We start from the raw sequence: 16,400 nt of genomic DNA on the forward strand, positions 1-16,400 counted from the left end.
CTGATAGATGATGTTGTTTGAATGCATTTGTCAGAATTGTTGTGTATAATTGTGATACAATACTTGTTTAACTGCAAACAGAAATGCCAGAGTACGCACTTCAATCAAAAAACCATTGCTGCATAATGCTGTGTATTAAATTGTGGAAGCTTGCTGAAAACCAATGGTTAAGGTTGTACATGCAACATGTATTTTTTAAAGGAAAGAAATAAAAGTCTCTTTTTATAATATTCATAACCAAACTATTTAACCCAACTGTTCTGTTTCCTACCGAACTTGGTACAGTTTGATTGAGTCTCCCCAATTTGTTTAATCTCCTGCAGGAAGTGACGAGCAAATAAAGTTCAAGACATTAAGCCGACCTGTTGCCCTATTTCTGCAGAGCAATTGAGGTGTTGGTTATTTAATGTAACAAGGAAATCCATATTTGTACACTTCTGTGTAATGCGCGGATGATATTTTCGTGGTACCACCAGAGTTGAAACCCATACAGTATTTAGCCATTTAATCTCTCTTTATTTAATCAGTGCTTATTCTTCTAGTCGTCTTTTCGTCATTGTGCATTTTGTTTACATAGTATTTGTAGTGGCATTGAATCATTGAGCACAGAAGGAGACTATTCGGCCCGTTGTGCCTGTGCCAGCTCTGTGTAAAAGCTATCCGATTAGTCCCATTCCCCCTGATCCTTGCAAATTTCTCCTTTTGTTACTAATCGTATTTAAATTTTACTAACATTTGATTTAGATACAGAGATGGAATTATTTGGATAGTCATAGAATCAGCGAAAGTTTACAGCACAGAAAGAGGCTACTTGGCCCATCGTGTCTGCGCCAGCCGAACAACGAGCCAGCCAACCTAATCCCACCTTCCAGCATTTGGTCCGTAGCCCTGCAGGGTACAGCTCTTGAGTTGCATATGTAGACACCTTTTGAATGAGTTGAGGGTTTGCTGCCTCTACTACCCTTTCAGGCAGTGAGCTCCAGACCCCTACCACCCTCTGGGTGAAAAAAAACTTTTCCTCATCTCCCCTCTCATCTTTCTGCCAATCACTTTAAATCTATGCCCCCTAGTCACTGATGTCTCTCCTAAGGCAAATAGGCCCTTCCTATCCACTCTATCCAGGTCATGGAGAGAGATACAGCAATGAAACAGGCCCTTCGGCCCACCGGGTCTGTGCCGACCAACAACCACCCATTTATGCTAATCCTACATTAACCCCATATTCCCTACCACATCCCCACCATTCTCCTACCACCTATCTACACTAGGGGCAATTTACAATGGCCAATTTACATGGCAACCTGCAAGTCATTGGCTGTGGAAGGAAACCGGAGCACCCAGCGGAAACTCACGCGGTCACAGGGAGAACATGCAAACTCCGCACAGGCAGTACCCAGAATCGAATCCAGGTCACTGGAGCTGTGAGGCTGCAGTGCTAACCACTGTGCCACTGTGCCGCCCAATGTGAGATCCCTCACAATTTTGTACATCTCAATCAAATCTTCCCTCAGCCTCCTCTGTTCCGAGGAGAACAATCTCTGCCTATCCAATCTTTCCACATAGTTGCATTTTTCCAGTCCTGGCAACATCTTCGTAAATCTCCTGTGTACCTTGTCTAGATTTAATTAATTGAATTTAAATTCCTCAGCTGCTGTGTTGGGATTTGAACTCATAGCTCCAGATCATTAATTGAGGCCTTGGTAGGTGACCCAAGTCTCTCTGCCATATAGAAGAGTGCTGACGACAACAGTGTTGTAAACTGGAGCCTTTGTCTTCTTTTGGAGATCTCTGTTGTCGAAGACACGGTTATGCAATTTTTGGAAGGCTGTGCTGGATCTGCACTTCAATGGTGACTCTTTGAGAAAGGTAGCTGCCAAGATATGGAATGACTCCTAAAGTCTCCCCATCAATAACAATAGCTGGAGATGTAGGTGCTTGTCCAGGGAGGCTGGTGGAGAATTTTGGTCTTACTGATGTTGAGTGAGAGGCCAACCCTTTCATATGCAGAGTTGAGGAGGTTGAGGGTGGTCTGAATGTCACTGGCAGTGTGGGCCACAACTGCACAGTCGTCAACATATTGTATGTCATAAATGTGCTGAGAGTCACTTAAGTCTTGGCTCTCAACCTGCCAAGGTTGGAAAGCTTCCCATCGAGTCAAAACTCAGTCATGGAAGTTGGACATGAATGAGTTCCATGACCAACCTGAGGTAGATAGTGAAGAGAGTTGGCGTAATCTCACAGCCTTGCTCGATGCCCCTTTGGATACAAAAGGGCTTGGTCTCCAATTCATTGCAAAGGACTGTTGCTGTCATGTCATCATGCAAGAGTCACAGGATAGTAACATATTTTGGTGGACATCCAAGTTTCTGGAGAACTTTCTAAAGAGCTTTGCAGTTGATGGAATCAAAAGCCTTTGACAGATCAATAAAGGCCATGTAGAGCTCTTTGCATTGTTCCAGGCACTTTTCTTGGATTGGTCGAGAACAAAGATCATATCTGTGCTCCCCCAGGATGGCCGGAAACCGCATTGGGTCTCCAGAAGTATGTTTTCGCTGACAGAGGTAGGAGGCGGCTCAGGAGGATTTGTGTGAGAATCTTCCCCACTATAGACAGAAGGGATATGCCTCTATAGTTCCCACAAATGGATTTATCACCCTTCTTAAAAAGTGAAACAATGATGGCATTGTGGAAGTCAGGAGGTAATACCTCTTCCCAGATTTTTGTAAAAATGTCTGAGTTTGAGCAAGAGTTCATGACCACCAACTTTATAGATCTCCACAGGAATATTGTCCAGAGCACACGCCTCATTATTCTTCATCTGTTGGATAGCCTTTTATATCTCAGCAAGTGTTGGCAACTACCCAAATATGATCTCTCAGGCTGTTGAGGGATTGTTTTGATGGTTTTGTCTGATTAAGAAGGTTCCGGTAGCATTCCTTCTAACGGTCTCAGATAGCTGCATCATCTTTGAGACTAATGCATCTTCAGCTCAGAGGGGGGAGGGACCTTTTGTTTTTGGTCCATAGGTGGTCTTGGCCTGGAAAAAGCGACGCATGACGTGCAGATCTGCATAACATTGGATTTCATTGGCCTTCTCTACCCACCACTTATTCTTGATGAAATGTTTAATTCTCTGAGCTTCAGATTTGAGTAGTAAGTATTCTTCTCATTTCTGCTTTGATGTAGGGTGATTTTGACACATAATGAAGGCTTGGCATTTCCATTTGAGAATTTTGTGTATTTCTTTACCATTCTCGTCAAACCAGTCTTGGTGCCTGCGAGATGCAAATCCGATGATCTAGGTACACATCTCCTGGATCGCAGATTTGATCGTGTCCCAAAGCCCTTCCACACTGACATCATTGAGAGCAAGAAAGGAAGAAAATTGAACCTGGAATTGTTCTCTTGTTTTTATATCCTGGAGGTTGTGGATGTTAAATCTTCTCCTGGATTTCTTTGAGGATCTTTGGTGTTTGGGTGCCAGGCATATGCTCATGGTGGAGCATATGGTCTGTCCAGCAGTCGTTTGCACCCCGCATGGCTTAGGTGATGTGCACATCCTTCCTATCCCGGGCTTGGATAGTGATGTAGTCCAGGAGGTGCCAATGCTTGGACTGGGTGTGTTTCCATGTCTTATGTTTATCTTTCTAACTAAAGAATGTGTTTGTGATGGTAAGTCCATCTTGGTGAGGAGGAAAAGACCATTGGCATTTGAATTCCCCACTCATTCTTTCCCCACGGTGCCCTTCCAGTTGCTTCCAGCTCTGGCATTAACATCTCCCAGTAGAATCAGTTTGCCTTGTTTTAGGATGGCTGCCAATACAGAATCCAGATCTGCAGAAAAGAGTTCTTGGGTTTCATCAGTAGAATCAAGTGTGGGAGCATAAGCACTGATGATTGTGGCCCATTGGTCACCACAGAGTTGAAGGCATAGGATCATGAGTCATTTGTTAATGTTAATTGGAAGTTCTGTTAAGTATATCTGCAATTCTATTTTTGAGATCCTCCTCTGGCTTCCCCTTCCAGAAGAAAGTCAATCCTTCTCCTCTATGCTGGCCTTCCGCAGGGAGTCATGTTTCACTGAGAGCAGTAATATCGTGGTGTATCTCTCAAGCTATCAAGATAAACTGTGGCAGTTGTCCTTTCAGGGCATTTGCTGTTTTGATTGTCCGTAAGGGTACGCTCATTCCAAGTACAGAAACTCATGCATTTTATTGTTTGTGTTTTCTCGAATGCAAGGGTGGTGATCCCACCAGGTGTAGTTTCCTGGTTCGGACAGTTTGGGACAGCCTGTGTTTGGGGCATCTTTTCTAGCCCCTTCCTCAAGTGAGGTGAGCAGAGGGAACCCTAAAAAGGCTGGCTCAATTGTGAATGCTGCTGCTGGGAAGCTACCTCTGTCCCAATTCCAAGTGCTCAGCGACCACCACCTACGAGCAGATTTGTGACTAGAGACCTCCAGGTTCACAGCCCTCTCTCTGATGCCACTTGTCCATTGCTGTAGGGATTTTCAGAGTCCCTAGCAAAGAACCGCGCGTGTCTTCTTTTAACGTGAGAAAGTTGGTTTGCAGTTGACAACTGCACAATCTTTATGGGTTGGCAATCTATGACAACAAGCTATGACAACTGGTGAGTGCTAGTTGCACTGCAGGCTTCATCTGCCTTCACAGCAGTTCATGTACATATGCCTCATCCGCCTGTTCCACCATTGAGGAAATGTGTTTTATTGAGGTTCATCCCTCTCAATCCACCTAGATCAGCATAGCAGGTTCATTCATTCAGGGTTTGGCTGGGACAGTCTTGGTGGAAGGACAAGCTCTGCACAAACCCACAACCAGTCTGCCATTATGGGATGTGAGGACAAGTACCAGTGACAAGGTACTACTCAGCAGAGCCCTTGAGCCCAAAGATTTTGTTGACTATGTTTGGATTGTCCAGTGCCTGAGCTTGCTTGAAAGCTGGAAGCAAGGGTGGTGTGCAGGATGGTGCTTTTGTTTCCAATTGGGGCCGCAGTGCTTTATGGAGCAGTATTGAGAAACACTCTAACCTACACGCACGATGTTTAGAAAGAAATAATGAATTTGTATTTATATAGCACTTTTCAGGACCTCAGGACATCCCAAAGTGCTTCACAGCCAAGAAGCACTTGTGAATTGTAGTAACTGTTCTAATGTAGGAATGTTTACTTTAATAATACTGCTTGAAAATAAATTAAGTGGCTGCATTTTAAGGCATATATCAACCATTTTGTATCCATTAAATGCCAGGTGAATTATCGTAAGACTGTATTATTTTAGATTTTTGGTGTAGTTTTTGATGCTTTTAGGTTAAGTGTGTACATTGACAGGAAACATTATAAAACATGAATTTCGCATTAATGATTGCACTGTTTCAATTTCAATAGGGAACATCATTTCTTTCAGGATGCTTTTGCAGTTTGTTTTTTTGGATGTATTCAAATCTGCTAAATTCATCTATTCTTGAAACTAATTACATTTTTAACACAGTTTGTCAAAACAAACTGTTCCAATATCTCCAGGTGAAGGGCTTTCTCCATCACATTAGATAGTGTATTTATTAATGACTTTAGAAAATGTATAAAATGGTGGCAAGATCCAAGCTCAAGTTATTTTCTCTCCACAGTTTTCAAGTATCTGGCTGAGAAGTACCTTCAGCGACTCAAACAGCACACCACTGAAGAACAGGAACAAGTGCACACAACAAGCAATCGCATAGGTACTTTGTGTCTCATAACTTGGACAAAAATACTTCGGATTTAAAATGTTTGACAGCCTTGCTCATCTGAGCTGTCAGAGTTTGTGACGCAGTAGGTGAGACGAAAGCCTTTCATCTGAAACTCCAATTCAAATCAAGGGATGAAAGTCTGCTGCAGTTATTGATTGTAAGAGTTCTACACAAAACAAACCAGTTTCTTGTGGGAAGCCTTTATGACAACACTCCACCCCGGAAAGGTCTAACCCACAGCTTCCTCTCCCTCGGTCCCCTCTGTTGTTGACTTATTCAATCCTATTCAATAGCTCCCTTGCCTCTGCCTTTGATGCCTTCATCCCCTCCAAACCCATCAGTCACCCATCTTTACTGTTGCCCTGATACAGTCCCCACCTCTTCAGTTAGTGGCCTAGTTATTCACTATCAGATCTGAAAGGTTCACCTCAAGCAACAGAAAGGAAGACTTGCATTTATATAGCCCCTTTCATGGTCTCAGGATATCCCAAAGTGCTTTACAGCCAATCGAGTACTTTTGAAGTGTAGTCACTGTTGTAATATAGGAAATATGGCAGCCGATTTTCACACAGCAAGATCCCACAGACAGCAATATGATCATGACCAGATAATCTGTTTTTTAGTAATGTTGATTGGGGGATAAATATTGGCCAGGGCACTGGCTCTTAAAATAGTGCCATAGGGCCTTTTTACGCCAACTGGGACAGCAGCCAGAGCCTCGGTTTAACGTCTCATCTGAGAGACGACACCTCCAACAATGCATCACTCCCTCAGCACTGGGAGTGCCAGCCTAGTTTTCTGTGATCAAGTCTCTGGAGTGAGACCCAAAACCTTCTGATTCGAGGTGAAAGTGCCACTGACTGAGCCACGGCCAACACAATATCAATCCCCTTCCCTCCACAGACAAATTCTCCAACTCTGGATCAACTCAAAGATTTCCAGATAGCTTTTTGTTAGACAAAAAATGCAAATTTCTCCTTTTCTTCAAGTATATTCCCTTTTGAAAGTCACTGTTGAATCTGCTTCAGCTGTGACTCAATTGATATACTCTCTCCTCTGAGTCACAATGTTCCAGGTTTAAGTCCCACTCCAGTGCTTGAGCACAAAAATCAAGGCTGGCACTCCGGTGCAATTCTGAGGAAGCACTGCACTGTTGGAGGTGCCGTCTTTTGGATGAGACATTAAACCGAGGCCCCATCTGCTTGCTCGGTGGGTGTAAAAGATCCCATGGCACTATTTCGAAGAAGAGCAGGGGAGTTATCCCCGGTGTCCTGGCCAGTAATTATCTCTCAATCAACATCATAGAAAACAGATTATCTGGTCATTATCACATTGCTGTTTATGGGAGCTTTCTGTGCGCATACTGGCTGCCATGTTTCCTGCATTACAACTGACTACACTTCAAGAAAGTACTTCATTGGTTATAAAGCACTTTGAGATGAATGGTGGTTGTGAAAGACAGTATATAAATGCGAGTCTTTCTTGCTTTCCATCCACCTTTTAGAGAAAAAAAAAATCTTCGTTACCTCTGGTTCTTTTGCCAATTAGCTGAACACTGGGCCCTCTGGTTACTGACCCTGCTGTCACTGAAATAGCTTCTCCTTCTCAAAACCATTCATGATTTTTGAACATCTCGATTAAATCTCTGCTCGAAGGAAACAACCCCAGCTTCTCCAGTCTCTCCATATAAATGAAGGCCCTCATCCCTGGTACTATTCTGATAAATCTCATCTGGATTGTATGAGGATCAGTCTTGGGTCTCCTTCCATTTTCCCTTTAGAAGAAAGGATGGCCTAGGCCCCAGTTCCAGAAACCACTCAGGTGTCCCGTGCACCAAGACAAACAGTATTGAGTAGAGGCCGAGATATACCCAGTGGTGTAGCTGTGCTTTGCAGATGCTCTGCTCTTCTTGGGTTGATTTGTGTTGGATTTTAGATCACTAGGAGAAAGAAAAAAAGAAAGTGTCATTGGACCTTTTACATCCACCTGAGATGGGCAACGTTCCCCCTAACATTTGTTTGTGCGCAGCCTTTTTATTGCACTGCATGGCACATTCAAGATAGCTGTGCAACTGCGGTGCTTGGAGGGAGCATTGCAGAAGGGGCCTTGGTTTAATGTCTCATCTGAAAGACAACACTTCCAACAGTGCAACACTCCCTCAGTACTGCACAGGTGTGTCAGCCTAGATTATTGTATCCAGTCTCGCAAGTGGAGGTTGAATCCATGACCTGACTCAGGCAAGAGCGATACCCACTGAGCCTAGTAAAGTGATAGATCTTGTGACAGCAGAAGTAGTTGTGTTGGGTGATGTAAAATTTGTCAAGCAGTTTCCGGAAGCACATGGTTTGGTCCTGGTGGCACAGCTTGTCTAAACCAGTGATGCTCGTTTCCTCCCACACACGTTATAGCTGCTGTCGCAGAAATCCTCTGAAAGTTTGCTGCAGTGCCAAGGCAAGGTCAAAGGCAACAGTAAACTTCAGTCTTCTGGCAAATCATCAGGGTCAGGGATACTGCAGGAGACTTGAGGCACCTGTTGGTATTTTCAGCAGAAGGGACTGTGTGTGTCGATTTAGTGGTGGGGTAAGTAGGTTAGCATTTTGCCATTGCCAAACCAGAGGTTTTTTTTATGTGGGTGAAGAGCAATAAATGCATTGCAGTTGGGCTGTCAGTAATAATAATTATTGTTTGAGGAAACTCCATCCAATCTCTGCTGGCCAGCTGACAAAAGATAAATTGTGTTGATGGGTAAGTTGGACAAGTTATTTTTTTTTAAAAACAGATCAAGTTGCAGCTTACTTTATGAAATGTTAAGCTTTCATGCAAGACTGTGCGTGTACAGTTTTAGAATAGCTTTGAGACAAAGGCAGAGGGTCAGTAAGAGGTGTCATACAATGCAGTTAGCAGTAACTGGAATTAACATGTATCACATTAAACCAGTGAAATTCTTCTCGTCTCCCAGGAGTATTTAACACGGCTGGCGGCAGTCACTCTGGCCAGAATTCCAGCATGATAAATGGTGGAGCAGTTATCAGCCTTCGGCCAAACAAGCAGAGGACCAAGAAGAGCAGAAGTCTCGGGGGCCGCTGTGGGAAACTCTAGTCGTTCCATTGTACCACAGCGTCAACGTGTACCGTTTGTGCAACTGTTGAGATCAGTAAGGATTTTTAATTTAGATATTCTGATGCTTCAGTGGTAGGTTATAATTATGGACACTGCAGTACTTGGCAACCCACAGCTCTGCTAGTGCAGAGGCTTCGGAAAACAAATCACTCGGTCTGAATTTGGTTGAGGGTTGTGATAGTTTAAAAGGTGAGCCGTGCCCGGCTGTAAATGGAACAGGCAATCACTGGCTTGTTCAAGTGCCACGGCTTTGTAGGGATTGGTTCAGAGATGTTAGATTTGTTTACAATTCTATTTTCCGAAAATCAGTTTGCTCGAGTTGTGCAGCATTTCTGCATCCAGCCAGATCCACTGCATTATCTAAAAGGAAAGCAGTAATGAATGCAATGTGATTGATCTGTGAAAGCACTTCCTTCAAGTGAGAGAGTAGCCCAGTTACTGGGACCAAGAATCACCAGACCAAGCTCATAATACTTTACTTTAGGGGATTTGCTTAAAAACCCTTTTTTTAAAGAGAAACATTGTAATGAATTATGAAATCTGTTGTCATTTGAACAGATGTAACAAAAGTATTGCCATTTGTGCTTTACATTTGTGATTGTTAATTGATGAAACTAACTCTAATGAATTGTGCAATATTTCAGTGTTGGATGCAGCCTGAAGCAAGATATTTTGCTACTAGTAGTAGTTTTTTCCATATTCGGATGGTTTGAGTTGTTTGTACTGTTTAGATACGTGTAAAAAAAAAAATTGGCATTTGATATTTTAATGTTTGTAGTTATCTGCTGTTTGTATACGCAAGACATTTTTCTGTTGAACATGTGTAATCATGTCTATCAATTTGTTTGCATGCAAGATTCGGGTAATTTTCTTCATAAGCCTTATTATTCAGAGCAAGAGATTTGCATGAGTGCCAATTCAGTACTGCAATTATTGCCTTTGTCTTTCTATTTCTGACAAGTATGTAAGAAATCCCATACCAGCATCCTGAATGACATGGTAAGTAGAACCCACAGCAGGAGCCTGTATCTGAAGTTGCTTTACCTGATCGCTGGTAACACTACGATATTTCTACCATACTGCGTGTCCAGAGATGGCAAGTTTGTCACTGCATGATTTTTTCTTTTTAAGTTACGTGTACTTTACTTTTCCATCCAGGCTTTCTGGGAGGTTTATTGTACTCAGTTTGCAGCTGCCCATATTTACCCAATAACACCATCCAGTTAATGGATGACATTATAATGTTGCAGGGTTCTGTGAATTTTGACATAATTCTGAACTTTCACTCTACGTATAGCCTAACTATGGAAGTGACAGATAGGAAAAGAGCAGCAGGCCTACCCCACACTGATAATGGAAAGGTCATCATGACTGACCGTTTCTTCCCTCCTACCCCACCTCTCCCCACAGCCATGTAATCTCCTGGGAGAGGAAGGAAAAAGCCAGGGCTAATGAGAGGAAAAATACTCCCGGAAAATCCCTCTCCACCCTCCTCAGGCAATCAAAACTAGTCCAGGAGATGACATGGACTGATATTTATTTCTCAGTAACCCTATCAAGTTTCAGATTTTTAAATCTGCTGTTTGAAGCACTGCCAGGGAACAGGTACCTTGAGTAATATTCCACCCCCCCTGCAAAATCAACCCCTGTGGTGAAGACTGTGCAGCACGTTCGTATCACTACAGAGGAAGATTTGCATGATGTTTTTCTGCCCATCTTCTAGCCAGGATTGTTCATGGTTAACATGCTGAAATGAGAGCATTAACAACTTATTCTGCTATTCACAAGAACCCCCAGTCCCCAGCCCTCGCCTTGAAGGTGCGCAGAATGTTTTAGTATATATGATGTGTCCGATGTTTTTCCTGGGTTATGTAGATCTGTCGATTGGTGCAAATTTTAATCTAAATACAAGAACATTTTAAGTTTATTAGGCTTATCAGGTCCACTAATTCCCACAGATAATGTACAATTCTCTTTATCATAAACTCTAGCCAACTCCTCTGATCTCTGGAGTAAAGGTTCCCTCCTATTGATACTACCCCCCAAGGGCAATCTATAGTGACAGTATCTGTTATTTAGCCAGTGGAGTTGTCAGTGGGTGAAGCGGGGTGGGGGACTCAGATTTTAAACCCTTTTATTTTTCTAGGTTATGTATGGAACAGTATTTTCAACTGACTAGAACATGGGGAATTCCTGACTGCTGAGGACAATGCTTTCTGGTGAAAGTTAAGTACTGAGCCCTAACAGATTCAATAGTCTTCAGGGATGTTTGTTGATTTGCTTGGTAGATTTTTGTGGCAAATGATGGGATGGTGCACATCAGATCTTTAATCTATACCAGAACTTAAATTCCACTAGTATGTTTAAAACATTCCATATAAGTAATTGGAAGATGTTTTCCCCTCCATTTTAGCTTCATTGCAACGAAAGTATTCCTCTGTTGGGATTAAACTTGCAAATATTTAACTGAGTTTACGTTTTCAGATTCAGTGAATGAAGGTGACATTTATCCCTTTAAGCACTCCAATGTACCAACATTTAAAAAGAAATGTTCACAGTTTGAGTATTTGAAGAAAAAGTGAAAATGTTACAAATCAAAAGAATGTTAAAAAACTGAAAAACTGAGAGAGAGAAGAGTTGAACTTTTAAATTACCATGAGTTGCACTGAAATGCAAACTTAGATTTCTCCCAACATATGCTAACTGGTCACCCATGATTTTCCAGCATTTTTCATTCTTGTTCTTTGGTAAATAGACATCCATTTCTTCAATTCTACTTGAAGACACTCAGTTCAGAATTTGCAGGAAAATAACATTCACCAAAGGACATATGCATTTGGAAAGCTGGATGTGTCTTGTGTCCAAATGGTTAAACATAAAACATTTAGCTGCCATTTTCTTTTAAAGAATTTTACAGCACAAAAACAGACCATTCAGTCCAGCTGGTCCGTGCTGGTGTTTATGCTCCACACAACCATAAGCACTGTGAGAAGTAACATTAGCCACTGAAGAGTTTTTTTAGTAACCGATTTTTATAACAAAGCTATTTTATGTCTGTGTGATATATTTGAAATATAAAAAGGATGAGGTTTTATGCGAGTTGTTTTAAAGCCAACCTTGTGCATAGGCCCACAATGTGGGCTTATTACAGTTTCAAAACTCATAGCTGTGCTTCAGGTTTATTTGGGGTCACTATGCATAGTTACTGGAAGACCAATGGCACGTGGTTGTAATGAGAAGAGACAAAATGCAAATTCTGGAAATATAAAATTTAAAAAATACCTAATGGTCAATAAATGTTGACCTTGCCAATGATTGGATGTAATTTTTTTTTTTTAAATTGGTTTCTGAAAGAGGTGGAGGATAGAGATTTGGGCCATTTGGATGAAGATTCCTGCCAGCAAGGTGTAGCCAAATCTTTCTTCATGTGCTGATCCCCCTGCTGTACGTTTCCAGGATATACCGGTGTGGTTTTATGAGGGCTGGGCTGTTCTCAATGCACACTCCCTGAAGCATACAGCCCTGCACGAAAATTTTAATGACACATCAGCACGTCCACAATCTCCTAGTGACAGGCACCATGATTGAGAGTGCACATTGAGAAAATCTATAGCTTCCTTGATGTTGCTGCCATGATATTGTGTACAGTTTGTCATCTTCACTGCTGCATATCTGTAGAATATGTAATTTTCTCAGTACTCACAGCTGTGCCTTCCGGTCAGTGGAGGACTTGTGTTATATAATCATACAATGACATAGCACGGAAGGAGGCCATTCAGCCCATCGTGCCTGTACCAGCTCTTTCAAATAGCCACTATGTTCGCCCCGCTCCTCTGTAAATTTTTTGCCTGATATATGCCCCTTTCTCATTGCATGATGCAAAAACTGCTGTCACAGTACCTGCTACCAATCCACTATTCCACACACATTGTTGGGTCAGAGCACTGCCTGCCAGCAGGACTGTGCACCTCCTGGCAGCCACTTTGAATGCAGTCCCTTTTGGAGACTGAATGCTGTGGCACCTAGAGAATAGGTGGATTAGAATCCTCCAGAGTTGTACTCTTGTGATGGAGTTGGGGGAGGCTTGTAGTTGCTGGTAAGCATTTTCAGATGAAGTATATACAGGAAGTAGTGAATTCTCTGTGAATGTCTACTATTCTGAAATGCTTGATGGGCTTTCAGTCAATGTGCTGGTGTTATGACAAAATATCCCAAGTGTCAAAAGTCAGAGGTATTGAGTACACCTACCACTTGCACTGTATTATGCAGTCGGAATTTGTTTTGGATAGTGATTCTTGTGACGCATCAACCATTATTTTCAGGCCACTCCCTTCCTTTTCTGCTGTGATGTTAGCTGTTAGGGTGCCTATTTCTCCCCAGCCCTTGGGATGCTTTACTATGTTAAAGGCGCTATATGAATGCAAATTGTTGTTACCCCCTACCCCACAAAGACACATTAAGCCGAGAGAATGACTGTGAAGCGACTGTTTGTTTGACTGGGAGAGGAAGGAGGAATTAGACATACCAGCCTCCATTTTCTCCTCACCCAGCATGCATTCTCATCTCCCTTTTTGTTTTGAGCCATCCAGTTCTGGATATTTTACTCCCCTCTCCTATGGAGGTGAAAAAAATAAATCCGAAACAAAAACGGAAGATGTGGAAATACATAGCAAAGTCCCATCAGCATAGAATGGTTAGCACAGAAGGAGGCGTTTCAGTCTATTGTGCCTGTAGCAGCTCTTTGAAAGATTATCCAATTAGTCCCAGTCCCCTGTTCTTTCCCTGTAGTTTCACAATATTTTTCCTTTTCAATATATATCCAATTCTATTTGAAGTTATTGAATCTGCTTCCTCTGCACTTTCAGGAAATGCATTCCAGATCATCATAACTCCTTTGTTAAAAAAAAATTCTCATCTCACCCCAGTTCTTATATCACATTAACTCTAAGTGTCTTCTGGTTACTAACCCTTCTGCCACTGGAAACAGTTTCTCTTTATTTATCCTTATCAAAACCTTTCAAGATTTTCTATGCCTCTATTAAATTTCGCCTTAATCTTCTCGAAGAATTAAAAGAAACAAAAGGGAAGAAAGTACAGTGCTTTATTTTATCGAGTGTACTATGCTGATGTTTGTGCTCCATGCAAGCCTCCTGTCACCCCTCTCCAGCTCACCCTATTAACATATCCTTCGATTCCTTTTTTCCCTCTTGTTTATCCAGCTTCCCCTTAAATGCATCTATGCTATTGGCTTCATCTACTCCCTGTGGTAGCGAGTTCCACATTCTCACCACTCTGGGTAAAGAAGTTTCTCCTGAATTCCCTACTGGATTTATTAGTATCTTTTGTTTATAACCCCTCGTTTAGGTTTCATTGAAAAGTGGAGGCATCTTCAGTACATCTTCCTTATTGAGCTCCTTTCCCAATCTTAAAGACCTCTATCAGGTCACCCTGGGTAAAGGGTAGAGATTCTTTCTCAGAAGCGAAAAGGAAAGGCAGACAAGCTCCTTTAGTGGGCTGATCAAAACGCGAAGGGAAATAATATGTAAAAGTCATGGGTCCAGTGCACCAGCTGCTGGCATAAAAGAGCAGTTAAAGGGGTCAGAAGTGGAAAAGCTATAGTTATTCCCCCACACTTGATCCAGTTGCAGTGTTCACTCTTCTACTCCAATTGAGATCAGTGAACAGCACATACTGGGAATCAATCCTGGCATCTTTCCTGTTTGTATGGGTCTGCTGCCTTATTGAGTTACCAGGAGAGCCCCTCAAAGGGAAGCACAAAAATTGCAGAAGGAGTGCACTGCTCTCAGGATCTGATCCACCACTTACTAGTTTGTGTTAGGACGCACTACAGTGATGATTTTCTGATGTCAAGCTCCTAGCAAGGAGCCTTACCATTGAAAGTGCTATTGGAGCTTATAGGGAAATGCTGGGCCTCTGATTTTCCAGTGATTTCAATTAATGGTCATACAGTCTACTTCATAATTTCCAACATGCACATAAAAAGCATGACATCTCTGAAGTGCTGCTTCCATTTAAACTCCTCTTGCTAATAAAAATCAGAAAGTGGCATTTAATTCTGGATTTAAAGCAGACTGTCTCCGCACACTCAGCATACTTTCAAAGCAGCATAGAGTTTGGTGAATATGAATAGAATCCCAATAAATAAATTAATAGAACAAAATTGCTGCTGTATTCTTTTAGATAATTAAATCCAGTTATAAAATCACTGTTATTGTCCTGATTTAAATTTTCTGAAGGTACGGACTCTGTTCTGATGTGCTGCCATGGGATCAGGTATGGTTATAGAACATAGAACATTACAGCGCAGTACAGGCCCTTCAGCCCTCGATGTTGCGCCGACCTGTGAAACCATCTGACCTACACTATTCCATTTTCATCCATATGTCTATCCAATGACCACTTAAATGCCCTTAAAGTTGGCGAGTCTACTACTGTTCCACGCCCCTACTACTCTGTGTAAAGAAACTACCTCTGACATCTGTCCTATATCTATCACCCCTCAACTTAAAGCTATGTCCCCTCGTGTTTGCCATCACCATCCGAGGAAAAAGGCTCTCACTATCCACCCTGTCCAGCCCTCTGATTATCTTATATGTCTCTATTAAGTCACCTCTTCTCCTCCTTCTCTCTAACGAAAACAACCTCAAGTCCCTCAGCCTTTCCTCGTAAGACCTTCCCTCCATACCAGGCAACATCCTAGTAAATCTCCTCTGCACCTTTTCCAAAGCTTCCACATCCTTCCTATAATGCGGTGACCAGAACTGCACGCAATACTCCAGGTGCGGCCGCACCAGAGTTCTGTACAGCTGCAGCATGACCTCGTGGCTCCTAAACTCGATCCCCCTACTAATAAAAGCTAACACACCATATGCCTTCTTAACAGCTCTATTAACCTGGGTGGCAACTTTCAGGGATTTATGTACCTGGACACCAAGATCTCTCTGCTCATCTACACTACCAAGAATCTTCCCATTAGCCCAGTATTCTGCAATCCTGTTACTCCTTCCGAAGTGAATCACCTCACACTTTTCCGCATTAAACTCCATTTGCCAACTCTCAGCCCAGCTCTGCAGCCTATCTATGTCCCTCTGTAACCTACAACATCCTTCGGCGCTATCCACAACTCCACCGACCTTAGTGTCATCCGCAAATTTACTAACCCACCCTTCTACACCCTCTTCCAGGTCATTTATAAAAATGACAAACAGCAGTGGCCCCAAAACAGATCCTTGCGGTACACCACTAGAAACTATACTCCAGGATGAACATTTGCCATCAACCACCACCCTCTGTCTTTCAGCTAGCCAATTTCTGATCCAAAGCACTAATTCACCTTCAATCCCATACTTCTGTATTTTCTGCAATAGCCTACTGTGGGGAACTTTATCAAACGCCTTACTGAAATCCATATAGACCACATCCATGGCTTTACCCTCATCCACCTGTTTGGTCACCTTGTCAAAAAACTCAATAAGGTTTGTGAGGCACGACCTACCCTTCACAAAACCGTGCTGACT

The 16,400-nt window shown here is 42.4% G+C and overlaps 1 protein-coding gene across 1 annotated transcript in view; it reads left to right on the plus strand.

Moving 5' to 3' along the window:
• Nucleotides 1–15,632, plus strand: part of rab23 (RAB23, member RAS oncogene family) — a 50,793-nt gene extending 35,161 nt beyond the window's left edge. The window contains exons 6-7 of the mRNA XM_068020154.1: nucleotides 5,641–5,733; nucleotides 8,702–15,632. Coding sequence (XP_067876255.1) covers nucleotides 5,641–5,733; nucleotides 8,702–8,841 — 233 coding nt within the window. The 3' untranslated portion in view covers nucleotides 8,842–15,632. The remainder of the gene's footprint in view (nucleotides 1–5,640; nucleotides 5,734–8,701) is intronic.
• Nucleotides 15,633–16,400: the final 768 nt, after the last annotated feature.

This window comes from Heterodontus francisci, chromosome 3 (genome assembly GCF_036365525.1).
Source record: "Heterodontus francisci isolate sHetFra1 chromosome 3, sHetFra1.hap1, whole genome shotgun sequence".
In the NCBI taxonomy this organism is placed as follows: Eukaryota; Metazoa; Chordata; class Chondrichthyes; order Heterodontiformes; family Heterodontidae; genus Heterodontus; species Heterodontus francisci.